Source organism: Vidua chalybeata, chromosome 22 (assembly GCF_026979565.1).
Source record: "Vidua chalybeata isolate OUT-0048 chromosome 22, bVidCha1 merged haplotype, whole genome shotgun sequence".
Taxonomy (NCBI): Eukaryota; Metazoa; Chordata; class Aves; order Passeriformes; family Viduidae; genus Vidua; species Vidua chalybeata.
In genome coordinates this window covers 4,649,918-4,673,293 of record NC_071551.1, presented here as the reverse complement: position 1 = coordinate 4,673,293, position 23,376 = coordinate 4,649,918, and the positions used below count along the sequence as shown (strand labels likewise).

The window sequence follows — 23,376 nt, the reverse complement described above, 5'->3', positions numbered from 1 at the left end:
TACTGGGACCACAGGCAGGTGGGTGTTGGGGCATCCCTTATGGCCATCACCCCAACCCATCACTGCTGTGGTGCAGGGACTGGAGGCACAGGGAGGTGGGTGTTGGGGATCCCTTATGGCCATCACCCCAACCCATCATTATTGTGGCACAGGGAATGGAGACATGGGGAGATGGGTTTTGGGACATCCTTTATGGCCATCACCCCAACCCATCACTGCTGTGGTGCAGGGACTGGAGGCACAGGATACCAGGGTGCCTCCTACAGCCATCCCCAGGGCAATATCCCCCCTGTCCAGCCCACCTGTGTGCTGGACAGGTACCTCAGGCCCTACTGGACACTCCCCTCTCCTCTCAGACACCAGAAGTACTCAAAACCTGGCTCATAGTAAATGAGCAACAAAGTAGCTTGGGGAGGAATTTCCAGCTCAGTGAGGAGTTTACAGGCCGGTGATTAAAAAATAGTTATTAAAAAAAAATTAGACAGAGAAAAAAAAATTAGCTGTGCCGCCGGCACGTCTTCCAGGATCTGTCGTAACAGATTCGTCCGAGCCGGTTAACGGTATTTGCGGTTTGCAAGATGCTACATGTCTGGGGAAGATGACAGACACGTTATTATCACCTCTCGCCTGCGATCTGCCCCAACCTGTCCCAGGATGCAGCTCCGCAGCTGCTTGCCGGGGAGTGCAAGGAAATTAGCAGCCGGAGGCAGCACTTTTCTTCTCTCTCCCTTGCCAGGCCAGTGGCTTTATTGGGGATCCATTGACTGCAGTCCTGGACACGTCTTGAGTAAAGCTAATGAGAAGCCTGGAATGTAGGAGAAGAGGAGGAGGAGGTGGCTGGTAGGGAGGAGGGTGGGGAGGATTTGTGGAAAAAGCAATTGTTGAGCAAATCATTTCCTTCTAGAGGGAAAGGAGGCCTTGGCTGCGCCTTCCCCAACAGGCAAGTCTAGACGCTTAGGTGTCAACAGTTGAAGATAAATAAGATTTTATCAGCTCCAAATCTGTTGGGACACATCCTCCTAGCGGTTCTGCTGCCCAGGGACGGTCGGGCGAGATGGACTTAGCCAGGAAGTCTTTCCAGCAGAGGATTCAGGTTATTTTTTGTGTGAGGCTGTCAGCATCCATGGGGAAAACCACCTCTCCCTGCTCATTTCCTGTGTGGGGAGGCGGCCCTGGGGCTGAGCGGTGGTGGCCTCTGGAGCCATCTCTTGGTCCTCTCTCAGGGTGGGCAGTGATGGATGCTGAGGCTCTACATCAGTGCTGCATCCACGAGCCATTGAGGGCATTCACTCAGTGGAATCTTGTGGTGTCCTGAACATTTCCTTGGGGCAGCAGCACCAGGATAACCAGGATAACCATGGTGAAGCCTCACAGTGGCCGGTGGCACCATAGGGTGACTTGTTTATGTCCTGTTCCATCTGGCAATGGTGCAGCATGGTCTGATCTCACCCAAAAAGCAGCTGCATTTCAAACACATCCAAAGGGCCTTTGTGGTACCAAGCTCTTGGAGAAACAGATCTTAGAGCTGATAGCCTGCTAGGAGTTAAATAATTTGGCTTTTCCTTTTTTTTTTTTTTTTTTTTTTGCTTATTCCTAGTACTCTGGACAGACAGCAGTAGCAGGGAAGGGACAGAGACAGAGCTGGCATCACAGTATCAGCCCAGAAGTTGAGGGAAACACTGGAAGCTGCAGGAAATCCCAAAGGAATAGAGGTTCTGTGTGTTTCCATAGGCTCCAGGGGAGACTGCCAGTGGTGCTGCTGCTCCTCGCTGGTTCAAGCAACTCAGCATCCACAAGCCACAGAAACCATTTGTGTTCCTCAAACACACGGTAACACTCAATGACAGAGGGATTAACTGAGTCCTAATGTAACCGTGGAGACAGACACCAGTGGTCCCCAGGGTAGAGCAGGGTGTGGAGACACACACAGGAGATGCCCAGGGCAGAACATAGCCTGGCTTCTTTCTAGGTGGGAAAGGAACCCTGGAGCTGAGGTCTGGACCTGCCATGAAGGGATTCAGGTGCCCCAAAATGTTGTTCCTATGCCTGGCAGCAAGCTGGCCACAGCTCGAGTGACCTGAGCTTTGGCTGTGACCCAGCTGCCACATGTGGCCAGTCCTGAGAGGTCAGTTTGTCTAAACACTGCAGAATGGGAAGGATGTGGGTGAACAGATTGAGGTTCCTCCTGTGCAGGTGGCAGGAACACAGCCATGGCACACAGAGAGCCAAGCAGCAGTGCCCGTTTGAGATTAAATCTCAGCATTTTGATATCTGGGTTCTGCTCTGCCACTGCCTCATGTCACACTTGAGGAGCACATGGTGCCTGTGGTCCTTGCAGGGTGCTGTGCAGGGTATGGCTGTGCTGGGAGGTACCAGGACCTCAGGTGATGCAGCACAGCCCAGCAGAGATGTGCATGGGGCCAATAATTATCAACTAGAGATAATGGGGGAGAGATGTGTCTGCCCAGGGACACTCTACACAGTGCAGGTTTTGCTCTCCCCTGCAGAGAGTGTGCATTGCCAAGCTGGGGATGCAGCTCAGCTGGGGATGCAGAACCTCCTGGGATCCCAAAACCACAGTGCTGGTTGTCCTGGTGGCCATGAGCAGCCTGGGTCTGTGGGGCCAGGAGCGCTCAGCCCTGGCTGCGGCTGGAGATGTGGCACAGGACAGCTCCACAGGGAGAGGAATCAGGAGCACGGCCGCCCAGGGCACAGCCTGGACTTTTCTTGCCCAGAATTATCAGCAGGGAGTTCCTTAAAAGAATAGTTTGTTATTGTGGAGGGACCTTTGAAGGCGATCCTGGAGCTGTTGGGACACGATAAGGTTATCAGCAGAGGCAAGTCTGCACGGAGCGGCCGCCTTCCCCCTGCGGGGCATCACTCTGCTATTTAACAGAGATTTATCCATGTCATAACATGGTATAATGAGAGAATTTGTTACCAAAGAACTTGCCATAATGCACCTCTGCTCTTCCAGAGCAGTTATAGTTCCCAGGCATGTTGAGGGCTGCCCGGGAATGTCTACATGAAAAGATCCTTTGACAGGAGTTGTCAGTATTTTAACACCTGGCAAGGAAGAGCCCCCTCCAAATAACCCTTGTTTTGCCATGGTGGCTCTTCTAAACGAGGGTGTTAAACCCCATCGTGGTGGGTGAGTGGGTCCCGTGGGCTGTAGCCACGTGGGAGTTTCCAGCCAGGCAGAGCAGAGTCACCACATTGTGAGTGGAGCCCACGCTTCCAGCTCAGGCCTGGTCCCTGAGAATCCCTGCTGGGGATGCAGGGTCACACCCTGGAAGCTAACCTGGCCATGGAGTCAAGGTGTAGTCAGCATCATCTGGTATGAGTGCAAAATTTGGGATTTCAGTAGGGGTTTCCAAGCATCCTCTCTTGTTGGGAGAGTCCAAGTGCCTACAAAAATAAGGATTAATTCTTGTTGTCGGGTTCAAGTGCTTGTTACGCCTCTCAGTCACCACCCTCCAGTGACCACAGCATCTTCCTGCTCCCCCCAGCACTGAGCAGGCTCTGATCTTGGGACACCCAGGACACCCCATGGAGCCTCCAGGAACTGGTACCTGCAGCTGGCCACCACCAGTGCAGTGCTGAAGGAGCTGCAGGAACTGCTGCTGTTTGCCTTGGTGGATCCTCTGCCCTTTATGACTTCCCAGAACTTCCACAGAGACCACCTAAATGAGATAAACCTGGCAATGGTTCCTGTTGTTTGCCCTGTCCCAGTCCTGGTGGTGGGAGCCATGGGTGGATCTACTCCTGCAGCCAGGGCAGCTGGACTGGGAGACACAAATCCTTCTTGCTTGATCACAGCTGCACTGGGACATGCTCATAGCCAGGAAAAGTGGGGACTGAGCCATCACTGTCAGCCCCTGAACACCCTCCAGCCCTGTGCTAAGCCTGTTTTGGGCAGCCCCAGCTCAGGAACTGCCCGACATGGGGAGAGCAGAGCCTCCCCTCGGCACACCTGTATTTGGATGGCTCAGGACAAGCTTTAACATCCCCACAAACGCTCTGCACGGTGGTATTTTTTTGGCACCGGGCGCTGTGTTGTGGGGATGAGATAAAATACCTGGAGCAGGAACATGCCCTGCCATGCAGGGAAGGGCTGCTCCGAGCACAGGGGTGGGCTGGCGTATAGCAAACACATTCCTTGCGAGATGGAAAACAGCATGGCACGGCTGAGGTGGAAGGGAATTGCACATCCCCACACCTGGGCAGTTCCTGGAAGGTGAAGGACAGGCTCTCCTTCCCCAGCCCTGCTCTGGAGAGGCGCACGCTGCAGGCCCTGGAGCTTCTCCCATCCAAGGGCCTTGTGAGACAAGTCTGCCACTGAGCAAAACTCACTGTGCCCTCACGGGGAGGAATTTGGTGGTCACACACCATTTTCTACTCAGGAGTGACTGCTGGCACTGCCTCCAGCTGCCACAGAGCATCCTCCTCCCACAGCCAGCCCAGGCAGTGGTCCCCATCATGTCCCTACCCTGTCCCCTCCATGAACCACTGGTGCTGCAAAGGATTGAGTCAGGATCAGGACAAACCCATCTGTGTCAGAACTAAACTCCCAGGTCCTGCCTAATCAGCTGTGACACTGCTAATGGCACCAAGCATGATTTCCTCAGGCTGTGGTGTGTCAGTGCCCTGAGTGCTCTGAGTGTGAGAACAGACTCAGGAATGTTTCCAAAACGGGCTGAGTGATGCACAAATGAGGGTTTTGCTGATTTTCAGTGAGATTCCCTCTGTCTCAGTGCAGTGGTGCCCTGCTCTGCCAGAGCCCTTGCCCATCTGGGAAACCCTTGCCTGTCCCAAGAGGTGGCTGTATCTGGTTTACATGGAGAGCAGATACCACATAGTGTGGGTGAAATGGTCAGATTTCAACATTTCCAGGACAAAGGGAAGAGAAGGAAGCCCTGCCTTTACACCAGAGCAGCAGAGGAAGCTGAGGTTGTACGGGGGATCAGCCTCCACCCCACCAGAGATGCTCACCTGAGGGATGTCTCCTGTTTTCCAGTACTCCCCGCTGCTGAAGAAGCTCTACTGTCAGATTGCCAAGACATGCCCCATCCAGATCAAGGTGTCCACCTCGCCGCCCCCAGGCACCATCATCCGGGCCATGCCCGTCTACAAGAAGGCAGAGCACGTCACCGAGGTGGTGAAACGCTGCCCCAACCACGAGCTCGGCCGCGACTTCAATGACGGTGAGGGCTCCAAGCTGTCCCCACAGCCTGGGGGGGCCACGTGTCCCTGGTGTCACAGCCCTCGTGTGCACGGGATGAGCACCCTGGGCAGCCATGGCTCTAACTGCAGGTTTGCCTTGCAGGCCAGTCAGCCCCTGCAAGCCACCTCATCCGGGTGGAAGGCAACAACCTGTCCCAGTACGTGGATGACCCGGTGACGGGGCGGCAGAGCGTGATGGTGCCCTACGAGCCCCCACAGGTAACCAGCTGCTCGTGGCGGGGAGAAGGACCAGCCCCTCCCTGGTTTGGGCTGCTTGGCCCAATGTCCTCCTTGCCCTGGCACATCTAACACCACTCTGTGCTCGTCCCCGGCACTGGTGGCAGCTACACTCCAGAACCTGCAGCTCCCAGCCCTGTGAAGCATCCCAGAGCAGCCTGGTCTTGGGAAGTGGGGTGTTGCAGGATACCCCCTCCACTCCTTCCCTGGGTGCCCCCACAGTTCTTGTACAGTCCCCTCTTTCCAGCTGGGACCATCCCCACACTATCCCAAATGTTCCCCTGCTCATGCTGCCAAAGCACCAGCCCTGTGCCAGAGGGTCCAGCCCTGATTCTTCACTCCCGGGGACCTCAGCCTGCCTCCCCTCCTCTTCTTCACTCCCGGGGATCCCAGCCTGCCTCCCCTCCTCTTCTCCACTCCCGGGGATCCCAGCCTGCCTCCCCTCCTCTTCTTCACTCCCGGGGATCCCAGCCTGCCTCCCCCCATCACTCCCCACTCAGCACCTGCTCTCCCCTCCCGGGCAGGTGGGGACCGAGTTCACCACCATCCTGTACAACTTCATGTGCAACAGCAGCTGCGTGGGAGGGATGAACAGGAGGCCCATCCTCATCATCATCACCCTGGAGACGAGAGAGTGAGTGGCTGCGGGAGCAGGGATGGGCATCCCTCCCACTGCGGGAGGGCTGGGGAAGGAACCCTCTCCTACAGGGAGCATCCCCAGGGAACGGGATGGGGCAGCCCCAGCTCGTTGCACAGCAATGCTCCCCTCTGCCAGCTTGGAGAAGGGCTGACAGAGGGACCGGGGACCCAACCCAGCAGCTGGAGCCTTCCTCTGCCCCAGGAGCACTTCTCCCCCAGCAGCCAGCTGCTCAGGGTTGCTCGCTGAGGGTCGCTGATTTGGTTTCTGCCCGGACTGAGTCCCAGTGCCCTTCCCAGGGGGAAGCAGGGCCACTGATTGCGCTGTTCTCCCAGCGGCCAGGTCCTGGGGAGGAGATCCTTCGAGGGGCGGATCTGTGCCTGTCCCGGCAGGGACCGCAAAGCCGACGAGGATCATTTCCGAGAGCAGCAAGCCCTGAACGAGAGCACAGCCAAGAACGGCAACGCCAACAAGCGCAGTGAGTCCCCTGACAGGGGTGGGGAGCTCCCTGCCCTCCAGAAGTTTGGGCTCAAATCCACACTCAGGGATAATACTTTGGCCTTTCTCCACTAAATCTCATAAATCGGACCCCGCCCGTCTCCTCGCAGAGCCCAAAGATGCCTGTGCATGGCTCTCATAGCCGGATATATTTATTCATTATTGACAATAACAAAGGGACACTGCCATGCCAGGCCCCAGGGGAATGGTTTTAGCATCCTGCACAGCTTGAGGTGCTCCCTGCAATGTCCTGTTCTCTTCCCCTCTCCTCTCCAGCCTTCAAGCAGAGCCCCCAGGGCATCCCAGCGCTGGGCACTGGCATTAAGAAACGGAGGCACGGGGAGGAGGAGATGTACTACGTGCCTGTAAGTGTGGGTGAGCTGCAATGGGGTCAGAAATCTGCTTGGGACAGCGGTGGCATCGTCCCCTCTGCCAGAAGCACCTCGGGGAGGGGATGTCAGGCAGGCTGGGGCTGCACAGGCTCCTGTAGGACAGCAGGAGCCTTGGGAATAGGAGCAAAAGCATCCATGGACACACATGTCCAAGGGACTGCAGCATCCCAAACAGTCCCTGGCCACACTGACAGTCGGTCTGGGTGGAAAAAAAGGAGCATGAGGAATTGGCCAGGTGGGACAGGAATAAAGCAAAGTCCTGGTCTTGTTCCCTTCTCCAGGTGCGAGGCCGGGAGAACTTTGAGATCCTGATGAAGATAAAGGAAAGCCTGGAGCTGGTGGAGCTGGTCCCACAGCAGCTGGTGGATTCCTACCGGCAGCAGCAGCAGCAGCTCCTGCAGAGGCAGTGAGTCCTGCCCCAGCCCCCGAGACCCCCACAGCCCCCGAGACCCCCACAGCCCCTGAGACCCCCACAGCCCCCAAGACCCCTACAGCCCCTGAGACCCTCACAGCCCCTGAGACCCTCACAGCCCCTGAGACCCCCACAGCCCCCAAGACCCCCACAGCCCCTGAGACCCTCACAGTCCCTGAGACCCCCACAGCCCCTGAGACCCTCACAGCCTCCAAGACCCTCACGGCCCTTGAGACTTCCACAGGCCCCAAGACCCTCACAGCCCCTGAGACCATCAGAGCACATGAGACCCCCAAAGTCCCAGAGACCCTCACAGCCCCAGAGACCCCCCCAATCCCAGAGACCCCCACAGTCCCTGAGAACCCCCCAGTCCTCCAGGCCCCTGCAGCCTCCTGAGACCCCCACAGTTGTGAGACTTCCACCATCACTGAGGCCTCCAGGGTCCCTAAGATCCCCACAGTCCCCCAGAGCCCTGAAGCTCCTCAAGACTCCTGCACCTCCTGAGACCCCCACAGTTCCTGAAACTGCCACAGCCCCTGATGCCCCTACAGCCCCCCAGACCCCTGCAGCCCCTTGAGACCCCCACAGCCCCTGAGCACCCTTGCTGGGGAGGCTGGATGGGCTGGGAGGGAGCTCCAGGCCAGAGCGGGGCAGCTCCATCCCACTCACCCCAGTCTGACCAGTGTGTTCCCTCCCCAAACAGGAACCAGCTGCAGACACCTTCCTCCTACGGCCCCGTCCTTTCCCCCATGAATAAAGTCCACGGCGGAGGAATCAACAAGCTGCCCTCTGTGAACCAGCTGGTGGGGCAGCCTGCCCAACACAGCTCCAGTTCTGCACCCAGCCTGGGCCCCATGGGTACGTCCTCTGCCAGCAGCCCGAGCACGGGGCTCTCCCTGCCCAGGAGTGCGGGTTATCAGGTCTGGGTGGTGTCTAATGGGTGCATTTGTTGCCACTGCCCAGGACCCGGAATGCTGAACAGCCACCCCATGCAGACCAATGGAGAAATGAATGGGGGCCACTCATCCCAGTCCATGGTGTCGGGGTCTCACTGCACCCCCCCGCCACCCTACAACGCCGACCCCAGCCTCGTCAGGTAGGGAAGGCACCTGGTGTCCTGTCTGTCTTGGCCTCTGTTCCTTGCTGTGTCCCTCGCTCTAACCTTCCCATCTGTCTGGCAACTGGTCAACTGGCCACTGGCCCCAACTGAGAAATCACTGCTGTTCCTCTCACCTCAGCAACCAAAGCCCAGCTACCAATCAGTCAGAAACCCCCACTGCCCTCATACACCTCCCTGGGAATCCATCCCTGATCAACTAGAAGTTAAGTACATCCTAAAGAGGGTCTTGTCCTACCTGTCCAATGGCATGTAGCTTTATGAACTTCCCCCTTCCCCTTACAGCAACACCTGGAAATAGGTCCATGTGGCTTATTTCAATCAGAAATGCATTAACAGCTCTGCAGGTTTTAAATTAAATTAATTAATTTTAATTAATTAATTTAATTCAAACCTCTGCAGGTTTTGGCCTTTAAAAAGACCACAAATGTTTTGACAGACCTTGGGCCAGCATCCACACAGGGCAGGGCCCGGGGCATGCCCTGAGCCCTCTCCCCAGTAGCTTGAGCTCCCTCATATTATATGAGTTCCTGAGCCAAAATCTCAGACAATCAGGAGAAAGACATCTGTAGTTTTAGGAATGAAGACAACCCCACACTGTGCTTTGACCTTAGTGCCAGTGGGGCACCCATGGAGCTCTCCACATCCCCCACCTGACATGGTCTGTCCCACAGAGATGGGACACAGCTGTTGTTCATGAGAACTTAATGCCACTTTATTTTCCAAACTCTCTCTGCAGTTTTTTAACAGGATTGGGGTGTCCAAACTGCATCGACTATTTCACCTCACAAGGGTTACAGAATATTTACCACCTGCAGAACCTATCCATAGAGGTAAATGCTTTGGGGAGATCTGTTCTTACCACTTGTTTCCCACAGCTGTTGGTCTGAAAAGCAAAACCAAAAGTGTTTTGGAGGAAGGGAAACCTGAGCCCCAACCCCTCACACAGAATGTGTTCCCAGGATTGATGCCTGTCATTCCTGCCCCCTTGATGATCCTTTGGAGATAGCTGTTGCTCAGGCCTTGGTAAAAATCACAACCAGTACCAAAAGACTACAACCAGTCTCAACTGCTTCCTCCAGACTCTCAGAAACAACAGAGATCAAAGATCCCCAGGTCAGAGCTCAGGGAGATTTCCCACCTAACACAGAGAACACAGCTGAGGTGCTCAGTGAAACACCCCATATCCCTTGGAGCCAGCAGGGACACCTCACTGCAGCTCAGGGAGGTTTAATCTAGTCTCACCTCTTCCCCTGCTAATCTTTAGAATGAAAGAGGCTGAAGTCTGGAATGAAATAGTCCAGGTCAGGCAAAAGCTATCAGAAAAAACATGGAGGGTATGCTGGAAATACCTGTGTGTGCTCAGAGCATCAGCCTCTGCTGCTGCCACACTCTGGTGCTGGTACCAGGGGTGGCAGCGGAGCTGTTCCCCAGCCCATCAGAGGAACAAAAAAAAGAAAAACAAAAAACAATCCCGAGTCCTTTGAGCCGTGAAAAACCCTGTAAATCCCCGAGCTGGTGTTTTGACTGAGACAGAGCTCCTGCCCAACCCTGTTTTGACCTCATTTTGCCCCAGGCAGGTGTAGCAGTGTCTCTACCTGGCAGCTACAACACCCCGCAGCAGAGATGATGATTTGTCACTGGTGGCTGGGGCCAGTTGTGTAACCTGAGCCTGGTTTTGGACCATTTGCTGAACTAACTCCATAACTGCCTGTCAGCTGTCCACAGGAACGTTTAGGAATGGCCAAAACTTGTGTCAGGGCAGAGCTGTGTGTCTGAGTCGGTGTTTGTAGCTACTAATTGCATACTTGCTGTCTGCTCCAGTTAACGCTCCTGTGAGTCTCTGTGTCGGCATTAACGTGGATCCCTGGCAGCTCCCCCCTGTGCTGGTGTGTGTCCTGGCACACATCCCCAGTCTGAGGTCACCCACCTCTCCTGCTGTCACCCACCCGAGTGCTCGAGGCTGGTGCTGCTCCAGCCTCCTGGGCCAGGACCAGAGCAGAGGCCATCCCAAGTGCACAGCCACAAGGATGCTCCACATGCTGCTCTACAACCTGTGCTCAAGGGGAATGATCCCTTCCTTCCCTCCCATTTCCACATCAGTCTGATGTGAAACCCCCCCCAAAACAACAACAAAAAGTCTCCAACCTGCAAAGCTGCGATTGAGTAACTGGGTTACGAACAAGAAATAACCCAGGGGACGATGCACCATGGCCATGGCAGGAGGTCCAGCTCTGCTCTGTTGGGCATTGCACCCATGTGTCCCCCCAAAAGCATGACCTGGGGCTCTCTCCTGCTGGAACAGTCCCATCTCTGCCGGCCGTGCCTCAGCGGTGTTGTCCTTGCAGGATCTCGCAGCACTGAAGATCCCGGAGCAGTACCGCATGATCATCTGGCGGGGTCTGCAGGAGCTCAAGCAGAGCCACGACTACGGGGCCCAGCAGCTGATCCGCTCCAGCAGCAACGCCTCCACCATCTCCATCGGCAGCTCGGGCGAGCTGCAGCGGCAGCGGGTGATGGAGGCCGTGCACTTCCGCGTGCGCCACACCATCACCATCCCCAACCGCGGCGCGGCCGACGACTGGGCCGACTTCGGCTTCGACCTCCCGGACTGCAAATCCCGCAAACAGTCCATAAAGGAGGAGTTCACGGAGGGAGAGATCAACTGAGGGGCTCCAGAGGTGGCAGCGAGACGCCGGCGGGGTGATAAACCACCCCCCCCTCAAAATGTATTTGCAGCCTTGGGCACCTGGAGAAGTTTAATTTTGTTATCCAGGGGAACTGCAGGCCCTGAGCCAGGCAGGAGGCGCCTGCCTGGGGAGGAGACTGGAAGTGAGGAGGAGGAGGAAGGAAAGGAGGAGGGCAGCCGAGCCAGCTCAGCAGCCAGAGCGGGATTTCTGCCTGCCCATGGCACAGGAGGCACTGTGTGATTTGTGTTTTCCTGGAGCATCCCTGCATCCAGCAGTGTAAGGACAGCACATTTTTCTCACCCCTGCTCACCGTCCGTGTTCTCTGTGGTGTCCCAGACTGAGAGGGCTTTGTCACTGCAGCAGACTCAGCCCTGAGTTGTGCAGGCATTGCCAGGGACTGGTGTGAAGCCATGTCCAGCTTTTCCATGGACTGCCAAACGCACCCCTTCCCTCAGCCCTCTGTAGAGCCAGAAAGACCCTGTTTGTCATTACCAGTGTGTCCTTGTACTTAAAGGTTGGTGTATATAAACAGAATGTACATACAGTAAACTCATTGTGCTGTAAGGAGAGAGAAAGATTTATTTTCATGTAAGCTATAAAAATTGATACTGACTCCTGAGACACCGGAGTGTCAAGTAAATTCCATGTTGTAGCACGTAAACATGCAGAGAATCCTGTCTCCAGCCTTATCTATTCAAAACTCAGTTTTTTCCCTCCTCTGAATCTCTTGCATGCAGTTGTGGAGGAGGGAGTGATTGTCCTGGGAAGTCAGAGGTCTGGATGATCCTTCCCTGCTCCCTTGGGGAGTTTTGTTGACAGGTCAGACCTGACAAGCTGGAATGTCATGGTGTAAATTCCATCTTTTTGGAGCATGGCATGGACTGGCTGCCCAATTCTCTTCTGTTCCTCATAATTTTCTCCAGCTGCAATTTCTCTGTTGATTCAGACAGGGGAAAAAAGCCTTCAAAGAAAGCAAGGGCACAAATAGGAGTGTTCCCTCCCTGAATGTTTATTCCCGACACATTTGGGAAGGCAATGTCCCACAACAGGTCTTGGAAAGGCACTGGAAGTCACAGAAGCTGTCGCTGTGGGAGGGAGGGCAGGGAGCTTCTGCATCTGCCCCCTCAACCCTGGGTCACTTGAGATTTTGGGCAGCCTGAGAGAACCTGCACAGAGGTGATGATGCCCAGCACATTCCCACTGCTGCACTCTCCCTCTGGAAGCCTCCAAAGGCAGCCCTGCACCTGCTTCCCATCATCCCCAGGCTGAGGAAGGGGCTGGATACTCTTCCTAAAGCCCTGGAGCCTCTAAGCAAGAGCAGAAGAAGAGCTCAAGTCCCACCAGGGTTCACATGAGATGTGACTTCTCCTCCAGGCAGGCAGTGGCTGCTCCAAGGGGTACAGGAGTGTGACCACTGGATGTGCTGCACTCACAGCCCTGGGCATGGGATGCTCCTCCAAGGGCCTGTCTGGGTGTCCCACAGCAGCTCTGAGCCTTCAGCACAGAGTGGTTGTTGGGTTGTTGCCTCTTGTCCCTCCTCTCCCTCGGGTACTGGTGAGCTGCAGGTGCAGTCACCATCCCCGAGGCCATCCCACCTCTCACCACAGGGATTGGGAACCTTTGGGGCTGGGAACTCCCCTGGCATGGCTGACAGTGAATCTGTGTCCCCAGGAAATGGCTCAGTAAAGCACTTTAATGCTTTAAAGCTTTTGCAACAGCCACTCACATTTCCAGCGTTCCCGGGGCTGTTCCCGGCAGTATTAATGGATCACTCCGTGGTAGGAATTGTATTTTTTGTAATGTTATCTTTGGAAAATGTGTTATTTTTATAGCTGTGGTTTCTCTTTTGTTTTGTTTTGGCTTTTTTTTTTTTGTTTTGTTTTGTTTTTTTTTCCTTGAGTTTTTTTGTTTTTCTTTTTTTTTTTTTTTTGTAACACAATAAAAGCACATGTGGGAATTCCTGCATCTGGAAATTAAAACTGGACAGAAAGCAGCCTCTTAACCCAGAGTAAACCTTCAACTGTAAGACCTCAAAGGGCCTGAAGCTACTGAAACAAAAAAGAACCCCACTATTGTGTACTAATCTGCTACAGCGAGTACAGAGAGGCAAAAACCAGCTTCTGGACACATAAAACTTTTTTTTTCTCAGTAAATGGCTAAAAAATAGTGAATGGAATGGAGAACAAACATTAGACACAGTTTTTCCGAGCTTGAAAAATTACACTGTTAAAAACAATTTCCCAAAAAGAACACAAATTTCACCACTATTTCTAGTGTTAGGAGTATATATTCCACAATATTGGAATTGGAAATTGATTGAACTAAAGGTTCTTGCAAGAAGTTTATAAACTAATGCCTTGAAATGGAAGAAGTCAAGAATGTTGTTTTAATTCAATAAAAATACCAAAAAAAAAAAGTTTCAAAAGATCTTGAAAACTGGCATGTGACAGCCAGACAGGAACAGTCAGAGCCACACACCTGCTGCACACATGACAAAGGTCCAAAGCTCCTGGCAGACGCTGACTGGCCTGTAGCTCTGCCTTCTGTTGAGGTCTGTGTCCCAAACAGGATCATGGAATCCCAGACAGGTTTGTTTGGAAGGAACCTTAAAGCTCATCCAGTCCCACCCCCTGCCCTGGGCACGGACACCTTCCACTACCCCAGGTTGCTCCAAGCCCTGTCCAACCTGGCCTTGAACACTTCCAGGGATGGGGCAGCCACAGCTTCTCTGGGAAATCCATTTCAGCCCCTCACCACCCTCAAAGGGAAGAACTTCTTCCATATATCCAATCTAAGCATACTCACAGACAGATGCTCCTGTGGTTTTTTGAGCATTACATCACCTTCCTTGTGGCACTGCTGGGAAGGCTCCTGCTTGTGACTTCTCCTCCAGGCAGGCAGTGGCTGTTCCCTCTCCAAGGGGAGACTTCTCCCTCATCCCAGCTATTGGTGGTCCTACACCGCCCTGCCTGGCCCAAGGAGCATCACTCTCCTCCCAGGAAAACTGCTCCATGGCCAGCAGCACCCTCCAGGAGGAAAAGCCACCTGGATGAAACCACACGGAATTTCTAGCAGGCTCTGGCTGACATGGCAGGAACCCTGCACTGCCCCAGCACCAAATGCTCCTGGTTCAGAAGTGCCTCTGTCTGCTGGGCACTCCCAGTGGGAACACCAAAACCTCCATCCAGGCTTCTGTTGGGGCACTGGGTGGGAGTGGCTGTCACACGAGCTCAGCCTTGACTCCAGCTGGATCTGTGGCACCGCTGTGCAAGTCCACGGCAGATCTGTTCCTCCAGGACTGCTCAGCTGCTGCAGCGACCTGGATCGTCCAGAGGAACTGCTCCTTGGTGACCACGGGGGGCTCCTGGCCTGTGGGACAGGAACAAAGCACTGGATGAAGTCTGTGGGGTCCCCTGTGAGCACAGATCCCACCACAGCAGTTCCTGGCACTGCGGCCGCAGGACTTAAAACATTTCAGCCCCTCCTCCTGCCTTGCCAATGCAGCTACAAGAACTGAAATACTGCTGAACAAAAATGGCTTGGACTAGGTGATCTTCAAAACCTTTTCCTACCCAAGCCACTCCATGATTCTGTGATTTTTATCCCTTCTGGGCAGCCAGGACTCCAGCTGAGGATCTCTTGGCGGTCACAAACAGCTGCTTTCATCACAAAGGACAGTAAGGTCCAAGGCAATTTCCCCTCCCAACTCTCATTTCTTCCCAGCACAGAGTTTCAGATCATCATTCCCTACCATGACCTGACACAGTGCATCCCCCAGCAAAGCCAATCCAAAGCAACACCAGCCATCAATTTAAGCCTTGTCCCACCTTTCAGTGTTCTCAGGAAGTGCCGGAAGAGCTCCCTGTACGCATCTCTGTAGCGCTCAGCTTGGGTTTGAGGACAGATGGACACAGAAGTCCCATGCTCTGTGATGCCCAGGGGGTTCTGGTTGTCCACCCTTAATGTCCCTTGAGACCCGTGAACCTGAGGGAAGGAGCACAACAGGGAAGAAAGAACATTTAAAAATTATCATACTTTCAATCTCACACACCTGGCCAGGCTAGAGAAGTCCTGGTTTGTAAAACCAAGACAAAAGTAGGTTGTGAAATGAGGAGTCACACCTGCCCCAGCCCTGGTATGGTTCAGACACAACAGAAACACCATGGATCTGCTGCAGTACAGTGGCTTCCACTTGTGTGATACCTCACCTGAGCAAAGCCCCTTTTATAAGTGCTTAACAAGAAATTCCTCCCCAAGACCAGCCCTGATAGCTGTAATTATTCATTACTGTAGGAATTTACACTTTTCTTCCCCTTTCATATGCTGGACTCCTGCTACACAGCTGAGACCACCCTGGAAAGGACAAAGGAAATCTGCTCAATTTCAGCCTCAGGAGAGCTGACACCAGCTCCTGCTCTGGTATGATTCATGCAGTTCTTACCACCACATAATGCATGGGACAGAGCAAAAATTTGGGTGAGAAAAGAGAAAGTGGATTATAGATTGAAAAAGGACAAGAAGCCACTGCTGCTGAGGCAACAGCACAACAAACAGATGTGGCACTTAAAGCTCTGCTCTGGGTGACAAGGTGGGGATTGGTGACAGGTTGGATTTGATGAGCCTGGAGGTCTTTTCCAACCTCAATGATTCTGTAACAGAGGGGTTTTGGGAAATGTCCTGCAGGCACACCCAGAGGAGAAAAATTGTGCTGGGCTGTGGAGTCAAAACACGCTTGACTGAGCAGCAGGACCCCACCTCCAGCCGCTGGTCACAGCTCCTGGTGCAGTGCTGGCTGACGTCCAGAGTGACAATGGCTCCACTGGGGAACTTCATGCTGATGGTGACCATGTCCACATCCCTCAGGCAGCCCATGTCTGGGGACAAAACAGGCCTGGCTCACCCCAGGAACAGCAAACCAGCACATTCTACAGCTACAAACTGCTACTCTTGCTTCGTGAGGCGACACTGGCTTCCTGACACCTTCCCACAGGACACACTGGTGACAGCACTCCAGCTGCTCCATCAGCATTCCTGATGGAACACAGGCAGTTCTCCAGGAACACACAGCCCCAGGCCCAACTCCACCTTCCCAGTCTGCAGCTCCCTGACGAGGGCACCCACTTGTGCTTCCAGGATCAGGCAACTTCCAGCACGTTGCTGGAGCGAGGCAGAAGGTACAGAACCCTCCTGGAGGGCTCTTGTTTGCTGCATTTCAACGTGTGCCATGGAAGAGAGCATTGTATCCTGCCCCTCCTCACCCCAGCCAGCCAAGCTTGGCAGCTGCTGCAATTACCTTAATTAAAACTCTGCATTTCCATTTCAAAAATGGCAGCTTCCACCTTTTATAGTTCATTTAAATGAGTGTGGTAACCCAAAGTGTGCACATCAGCCCAACGTGACCCAGAGCTTTGTGCTGGGATCCACAGGGAAGGGCCAGAGAAAGCAGAGAATGAATATTTCATTGACGTTCTTGTGAGCTCAAGCCTTAGCTCAGTATTTTCTGCACTCTGGTTCCAAACCTGGTGCCCTGCAAAGTCATGTTCAATGATAACTCCACTGCAACTGCTTCACATCAGGAGATTCACCAGATTCAGAGATCTTCACCAAATAGCCCCAAGGAACCTGCCCTTCTGTTCCACCAGCCTGTTTGTTCAGCTGCTCCATGATGGAACAATTGTCATGGCTATAATGCTCTTGTTCCTTCTTTCTTCCCAGTTTTAACCCTGAAGTCCAGAGGTACCAAATAAACCATCAAGAGACGCATTCTTACCTGCACAGAAGGCATGGCCCAGGGAAAATATTGTATCTGGCACACTCTCTCCCAACAACAAACTGATAATATCTATGTCGTGCACGGCAGCGTTGTAAAAAATTCCACCTGGAAGAACCAAAACTGGGCATTAACGTCTCCGTATTGAAACCCACAGCCAATTTACATTTCTGAACTGCTCAGAGATGGTATAAAAAGCCCCCACAATGAAAAAACTAAAGGGACAAAAAATGCACAAAAATGAAATTTGGTAAAGAAAACTCTCCTCAAAAAACACTCTTCCCCATGGATCTTAAGGCTATACAAATTCAGGGGAATTCCCACAGAACACAGAGACATTTCCAGGACAGGTTTTGGATCAGCCTGGTCTGGTTAAGGTGTCTCTGCCCATGGCAGGGGGTGAAACAGATGAGCTTAAATATCCTTTCCCACCCAAACCATTCCATGACTCTGAGTGAAGCCCAGACTCTTCAGCAGGAAGCTGCTGGGTACCTGAGGCTCTCAGCAGGCTCACAGAGGCTGCAGGATAGAGGCTGCTGATGGTCGATATCCGGTGGATCCTGCCCAGCGCCCGGCTGTGCCGCACCTTCTTGTACAGGAACCGCAGGGCTGGGTCAAAGCGCCTTCCAAGGGAAACAAGGAATGAGGTGAAACCAAGCTGATTTGAGGACAAAGGCAGGAAGGCCTGAGGAATCAGTGCTGCTTCCAGACATGTGATTTTATCAAGAATAAATCACAGGAAAACTGCTGGTCTTACTTGTAGAACCCACACACGAGTGGCCTCCCACACCTGTCGGCCTCATCGAAACAGGCTTCTGCTGTCTGTCTGTCCAAGCTGGGCAGCCCCTCGCAGAACACACCTTTACCTGTGCCAAACAGGACACACACGGGGCTCAGGGGAGACACAGCTGCACAAAACACCTTGATCTTGCAGTAATGTACACAGCTCGTTACATTTGTGGTTTTGATGGCATTTATCCCCGTCTGCCTGCCTGCTGTGGTTTCAGCTGTCCCAGATCCCAGGAGTGGGACTGTTTTGGTGACAGCTTTCCTGTGAGTCCTGGTGGGATTTTAGGATGAGACACTACCCAGTCATACTGGGACCAGCATAGCACAAACCCCACTGGTGACTGGTGTCCAGCCATTAACATCAGCAGGGATCTCAGTCACTTTAATTACACAATTTGAGAGCCTGTACAGCTCCAGGGCTGCTGCTGAAACACAAACACACTCACAACTGCACATCAGTGGGCACAGGGAAAAGCTGAATGTGCAGCTGCTCCTCTCACCTGCTCGTAAGGCATCTCTTACCATCTCAGGGGCTTCATCAGGTGGGGAACAAATAATGGCTCCAGAGACTCTGCAGGAATCAAGAAAGATCTTCAGTAAGGACAAGGTTTTCACTAGATCAAGCAATGCTCAAAAGCTCTATTTGGTTACAGTTAAAAAAAACTAAAGCCACATTGCTCTGGAAGAGCCAGCTGGGTTATAGAAGGAACTTGGTGCTTGCTTCAAAGATGAAATATAGAGTGACATACATAGGTTAAAATCACAAGTGACACAAAGGAATTGCACTGCTTTTCCTGCATCTTCAAGGAGAAACTCTTTTAAAGGTTTCCTTTAAAAATGATGTAAATCCTGTCAGTTAACACACACACAGAGAAATCCAAAGTATTTGTGTGGTAGAGCTACTGATTGATGCATCTTAGCTACCTGTGATTCTTTACTTTCTAGTATCAAATCTGCCTTTCCTAAAAGCTCTGCCTTTTGCTCCTGCAATATTTTAGACCTGACAGCAACAGCACTTTAGTGATGTTACAGTTGTTCAGTTCAACTGTAAAGCAAAATGCCACAATCCTCCCTATTTAGACCAACCCTTGCTTATCTCAGAGCTCCAAGAGCCACCAAACTCAGCTGACTGCTCTGAGACAGGGAAACTGGCAGGCAGCAGGGAAGGTGTCATTTATTATTGCTCTGTGGGAATAGAGGAAAACAGGTCTTTTTTTACTTCTTAACCAAACTGCCTGTAACTGAACACCTCCAAGTTTCCATTAATCTGGGTATGCAACTCCAGCTAAGCTTCTCAGACTCCTGAAGGACTCATGGGTAGGTGACAAAAGGGCCCCTCACTCCCACAAGGATGGCCAGAGGCACAATCTGGGGCTGCTACAGAGTTTCCCAGAGGGGAAGGCAAGGCTTGGCTGGAAACCCCCGCCCTGAGCAGAGCCACACCCGGGAGCTGGTGGCCATCAGTACCGCGGATCACCGAGTGCAATGGTGGCATCCTGCTGCCGCAGCACCCTGGTGCCAGCCGGGACCTCGGCGCCGAAGGCACGTTCCACCTCCTCCAGCTGATCCTCCACCACGTACAGCAGGCAGCAGCCTGCTTCCTCCACCAGGCTTTGCAACAAGGCTTTGCTCACGAGCCCTGCGCCGAAGAGCACGAGGCCGACGCCGCTGCCACCATGACATGAGGGGGGTGTCGGGCTGTTGGAGGCATCAGGTGCGGGCCCACTTTGGCCAAGAGGTGCAGTCCTGGTGTGGAAGGTGGCCAGCGGTGAGGGGTGGCTGGAGATGGAGGGTGTTGGGTCGTCCCTGTGCGTGGCGGGGATGGGGTGGTGGGGAAACAGCAGCTTGTGGCAGGAGGGTGGGGAGGGGACCATGCTGTAGCCAGTGCTGGATCCAGTGGCGATGAGGAAGGAGGGATGGGAGAGCAGGGAGGGCACGTCGAGTGGCAGGGGCAGGCTCAGGCTCACGCTGGACTCGGGACCTGCAGAGCTGAGGAGACAGAGACCAGAGGATCAGAGAATATCCTGAGCTGGAAGGGACCCACAAGGATCATCGAATCCAACTCTTGAGAACACCCTGCGTAAGAACACCCCAAGAATGCCACGATACATCTGAGGATGTTGTCCTGAGTGGGGTCAGGTGAGACAGATAATTAAAAAAATCATTAAGACCTCCAAGATCATCAGGGCAAACCTTTGACTGAACACCTCCTTGTTAATTAAACCACAGCATTAAGTGCCACCCGCAGCTCCCTCAGCCACTCCTCATAGGACTGACTCCGCAGCCCCTTGCCCAGCTCCATGCCTTTCTGAGGACACACTGAGCCTCTCTTGTAGTGAGGGACAGAACTAGACACGGCACTCAAAGGGCCTCAGCAATGCCCGGCACAGGGGGACGGACACTGGTCCAGCTGGGGACACTGTTCTGGGGGCGGGTGAGGCAGGGAAGGGCGGGATGAGCCCGAGACGGGGCGGGTGAGGCAGGGAAAGGCCGGGTGAGCCCGAGACGGGGCGGGTGAGGCAGGGAAAGGCCGGGTGAGCCCGAGCAGCAGTGGGTGCCTCACCGGAGCCCCGGGGCGCGCAGCCCGAGCTGCCGGAGCAGGCGGCGGTTGCGGCAGTGGCGGCCCGAGCTGAGGTGCTCCAGGATGCGGTCGCGGCGCACCCTGAGGGGCAGCTGGCACGGCGTGCAGAACAGCGTCTCCACGGCGCCGGCCGGGCCCGGCGCGCTCGGCCCCGCCGGCTCCCGCCGCACCGACAGCTCCGAGAACTCGGCCGCGTAGTCGTGCAGCGTCTTCCTCCTCCGCCCCATGGCCCGGCCCCGCTGACTCGGAAGCGGAAGGCCCGCCCGCCTCACGCCGTTGCCCGGCAGCGGCGCCGCTCCGAGCCCCGCGGCGCCGGGAGAGGCCCCGGCCCCAGCCGCAGCCGCAGCCCCGGGCCATGGAAGCCGATGGCTTGCAGGGACCAGCGCTCACCGAAACCATGGGACAGCTCCGGCAGGAGCTGCGGAAAGCCAAGGATGACCACAACATGGCCATAGGTACCGCGGGAGGTGCCTAGAACACACCTTTACCTGCCTAGGTCTCATTCAGTTCGGCTCCTTTCACCTTGGAAACATTAGAGGGTGTCGCTCACAGGCTGAAGGTGTTTTGAAAACACTTTCTTTCTCCCCGTGGAAGTGAAGGACATGAGAAAACCCAGCAGAGAAAGCGCTGAGCACAGCAGCCAAGCGGGGCTCGAGGCGCCCACTCTGTGGGTCCTCAGAGCAGTGCCCACCTCAGAGTCGGGTTGTTTAGTTCACATGGAATAACAGAATGGTTTGGGTTGGAGGGGCCTTAAAAATCACCCAATCCCACCCCATGCCATGGGTAGGGACACCTTCCACTATCCCAGTTTGCTCCCAGCCCCATCCAGCCTGGCCTTGGACACTTCCAGGGATGGAGCAGCCACAGCTGCTCTGGAAAACCTGTGCCAGGGCCTCCCTCACAGGGAAGAATTTTTTCCATATATCCAATCTAACCCTGCTCTCTATCGGTGTGAAGCCATTCCCCCTTGTCCTGTCTCTCCAGGCCCTTGTAAACATTCTCTCTCTTTCTTGTCAGCTCCTTGTGGTACTGGAAGGCCACAATTAGGTCACCCTGAAGTGAAACCACCTTTTCTTCTCCAGGCTGTACAAACCCACATCCCAGCAAAGCACCACAAACCACATTATCACCCAGAATCACTGAGGCTGCAGCATTAATGTGACCCAAGTCTGTTCCCAGACTGTTCCCACAGTGGCTTTGCTTATGCTCACCTGACAAAAGCAGCCACAGTGTTCAGCAGGGATTTGCTTTGCTAACAGAGTACTCTCCCACTTTACAGGTGCCATCTCTTCCTTGCAAAGACAGATGGAGATCCAAGAATCCAAGCTTCGGAGAATCAGATCTGAAAAGGAATTGCTGCAGAAGCAGCTCAGAGAGCGAGAAGTCCAGCTCCAAGCTGTGTCTGACAAGGTACGGCCCAAGAGCATGGTGGCCATGGCTAGCAGCAGACACACCAGCTGGCAATTTGGGATTTTTCCTACATGTCCCTCTCTCATAGGCAGGAGTGACACATGTAGCTGTGAAACTGAAGTGTAAAATATTCTCCTTTCAGTTTTGCAGCCTGACAGAAGAACAGAGGCAGAAAGAAGCGGTGGTGATGATGGAGGAGGAGAACCGCAACCTTAAACAGGTGAATTTGTGCAAAGCCTCTACAGAAAAGTCTGGTGTTTGCCGTTTCACTGGGCTGGTTTTAGGGCTGGTGGAGTTTGGCATATAAAACCCCTACTCAATCCAAATTGGTGTTTTAGAGAAAACACCAAATAATAACAGCTACCAGTACTGGTGAGGTTGTTAGTCCCTAGATTCTGCCCAGGAAGCATTTGGACCAAATAGTGGGAAAATGAGGCCAAACTTGCTCACTTTCTTCTCCCCAGTGACAGCTGGATTTCTGTATCTGCTCAGGTTGTTACAAAACAGGAATCCCAGCTGGCTGAGCAGAACAAGCTCATCAGTGAGTTACAGGGGACAATCAGCCAGCTGCAGGCTGAGCTTGTGACCACCCGCCTCCACCTCCTGAGGCAGAAACAGGCCCAGAAGGAGATCCAGAGCCAGGTTGAGGAACTGCAGCACACGGAGCTGCAAACCAGAGTGGCACTGGAGCTCATCAGCAGCAAGGTAAGCATGGCCTCTTTCACCTCAGAGCCCTGTCTCCCTCTTGGGACACACTTGGGAATCTCAATCCATTTGCTCCCTAGCTGTGGAGCGGGCAGCTCTTGTGCCAGTTATAAAGAAAACAGACCTCAAATACCAGAAAATTTTGAGAAACATGAGTTCAGATCAGTTACATCACCAGATTTCTAACATCCTTCCAGACCCAAGGTAACAAGAACCACCCTGAAGTCATCTCCTGCAGGCAGACGTGCCTGGTGCCAGGGGAAGATTCCACCTAGACCCACATAATTACCACAGCACTTTCAGTGAAGCCCAAACCGCCTGTCGTTTCACATAAACACTTTCCACATCATCATTCACCAGTCCTTTGCCCAAGCCTGACAGCACAGTCTCTGTAAATCCATGCAAATGCCAAGGAATTGCACATAAAGACTGAACACACCTGCTCTCCTCTTTTATCCAAAGTTTGAAAGGTTTCGAAACAAAATAATCCAGGCTACGTTCTGCGTGGAGGGCAGCCAGGACCCCCAGGCCGAGCTCACAGACAATGAGGTGCTGGAGGCAATGCAGGTATGTGGCTCTTCCAGACAGCTTCCAGCAGCCAGGAAGGGACTGCTGAGGTAAGAGAACACTTTGCAGTGCTGCTCCCAGCCTCCCCACCCCTTCACATATCGCTGATTTTCAGAAAATCATTAACGAGCGGCAGGAGTTCCAGCAGATGCTGAAGAAAAAGGGCAGCAAGGCGTCACTGCTCAGCAGCAGTGACAGCCACACGGCATCGCCAGCAAGGAGAAGGAAATCCTCCAGGATGGAAAGGCTCTGAAGGCTGAGCCAGAACCCATCACCAGCCTCAGGCTCTGAGCTCTCGGCTCAGAGCTGGTGCCTTACAAGAAATTAAACTCATTTTACCGACACCAA

The 23,376-nt window shown here is 53.8% G+C and overlaps 3 protein-coding genes across 9 annotated transcripts in view; 2 read left to right on the top strand and 1 right to left on the bottom strand.

Annotated features, from left to right (window-relative positions):
- TP73 (tumor protein p73) overlaps nucleotides 1-11,877 on the top strand; it is a 22,965-nt gene extending 11,088 nt beyond the window's left edge. For 2 of the 6 annotated variants that reach the window (XM_053962549.1, XM_053962550.1), the window contains exons 3-12: nucleotides 5,018-5,204; nucleotides 5,327-5,442; nucleotides 5,985-6,094; nucleotides 6,433-6,575; nucleotides 6,872-6,960; nucleotides 7,269-7,393; nucleotides 8,103-8,257; nucleotides 8,363-8,495; nucleotides 9,256-9,349; nucleotides 10,865-11,877. In XM_053962549.1, the coding sequence (XP_053818524.1) occupies nucleotides 5,018-5,204; nucleotides 5,327-5,442; nucleotides 5,985-6,094; nucleotides 6,433-6,575; nucleotides 6,872-6,960; nucleotides 7,269-7,393; nucleotides 8,103-8,257; nucleotides 8,363-8,495; nucleotides 9,256-9,349; nucleotides 10,865-11,185 (1,473 nt within the window). In that variant the 3' untranslated portion in view covers nucleotides 11,186-11,877. The remainder of the gene's footprint in view (nucleotides 1-5,017; nucleotides 5,205-5,326; nucleotides 5,443-5,984; nucleotides 6,095-6,432; nucleotides 6,576-6,871; nucleotides 6,961-7,268; nucleotides 7,394-8,102; nucleotides 8,258-8,362; nucleotides 8,496-9,255; nucleotides 9,350-10,864) is intronic. The other 4 variants (XM_053962554.1, XM_053962552.1, XM_053962553.1 and 1 more) reach the window with 2 other exon arrangements.
- On the bottom strand, nucleotides 11,770-20,585 carry LOC128798754 (myo-inositol 2-dehydrogenase-like). 2 transcript variants are annotated; one of them, XR_008434533.1, is made up of 10 exons: nucleotides 20,329-20,585; nucleotides 19,233-19,754; nucleotides 18,266-18,336; nucleotides 17,734-17,842; nucleotides 17,469-17,599; nucleotides 16,977-17,084; nucleotides 15,962-16,080; nucleotides 15,034-15,190; nucleotides 14,012-14,575; nucleotides 11,770-12,140 (listed from the first exon to the last, which is right to left on the bottom strand). XR_008434533.1 is itself a non-coding variant. In XM_053962556.1 (9 exons), exons 1-9 carry the CDS (start codon nucleotides 20,571-20,573, stop codon nucleotides 14,427-14,429), a joined length of 1,611 nt encoding a protein of 536 aa, XP_053818531.1. In that variant the 5' UTR covers nucleotides 20,574-20,585; the 3' UTR covers nucleotides 12,472-14,426. The 2 variants fall into 2 exon arrangements, 1 of the variants encoding a protein (XP_053818531.1); XM_053962556.1 differs by lacking the exon at nucleotides 11,770-12,140 and having other exon boundaries at nucleotides 12,472-14,575.
- CCDC27 (coiled-coil domain containing 27) lies at nucleotides 20,585-23,376 on the top strand. Its single transcript, XM_053962562.1, has 6 exons — nucleotides 20,585-20,801; nucleotides 21,626-21,756; nucleotides 21,899-21,976; nucleotides 22,249-22,461; nucleotides 22,924-23,028; nucleotides 23,144-23,376. Exons 1-6 carry the CDS (start codon nucleotides 20,702-20,704, stop codon nucleotides 23,279-23,281), a joined length of 765 nt encoding a protein of 254 aa, XP_053818537.1. The 5' UTR covers nucleotides 20,585-20,701; the 3' UTR covers nucleotides 23,282-23,376.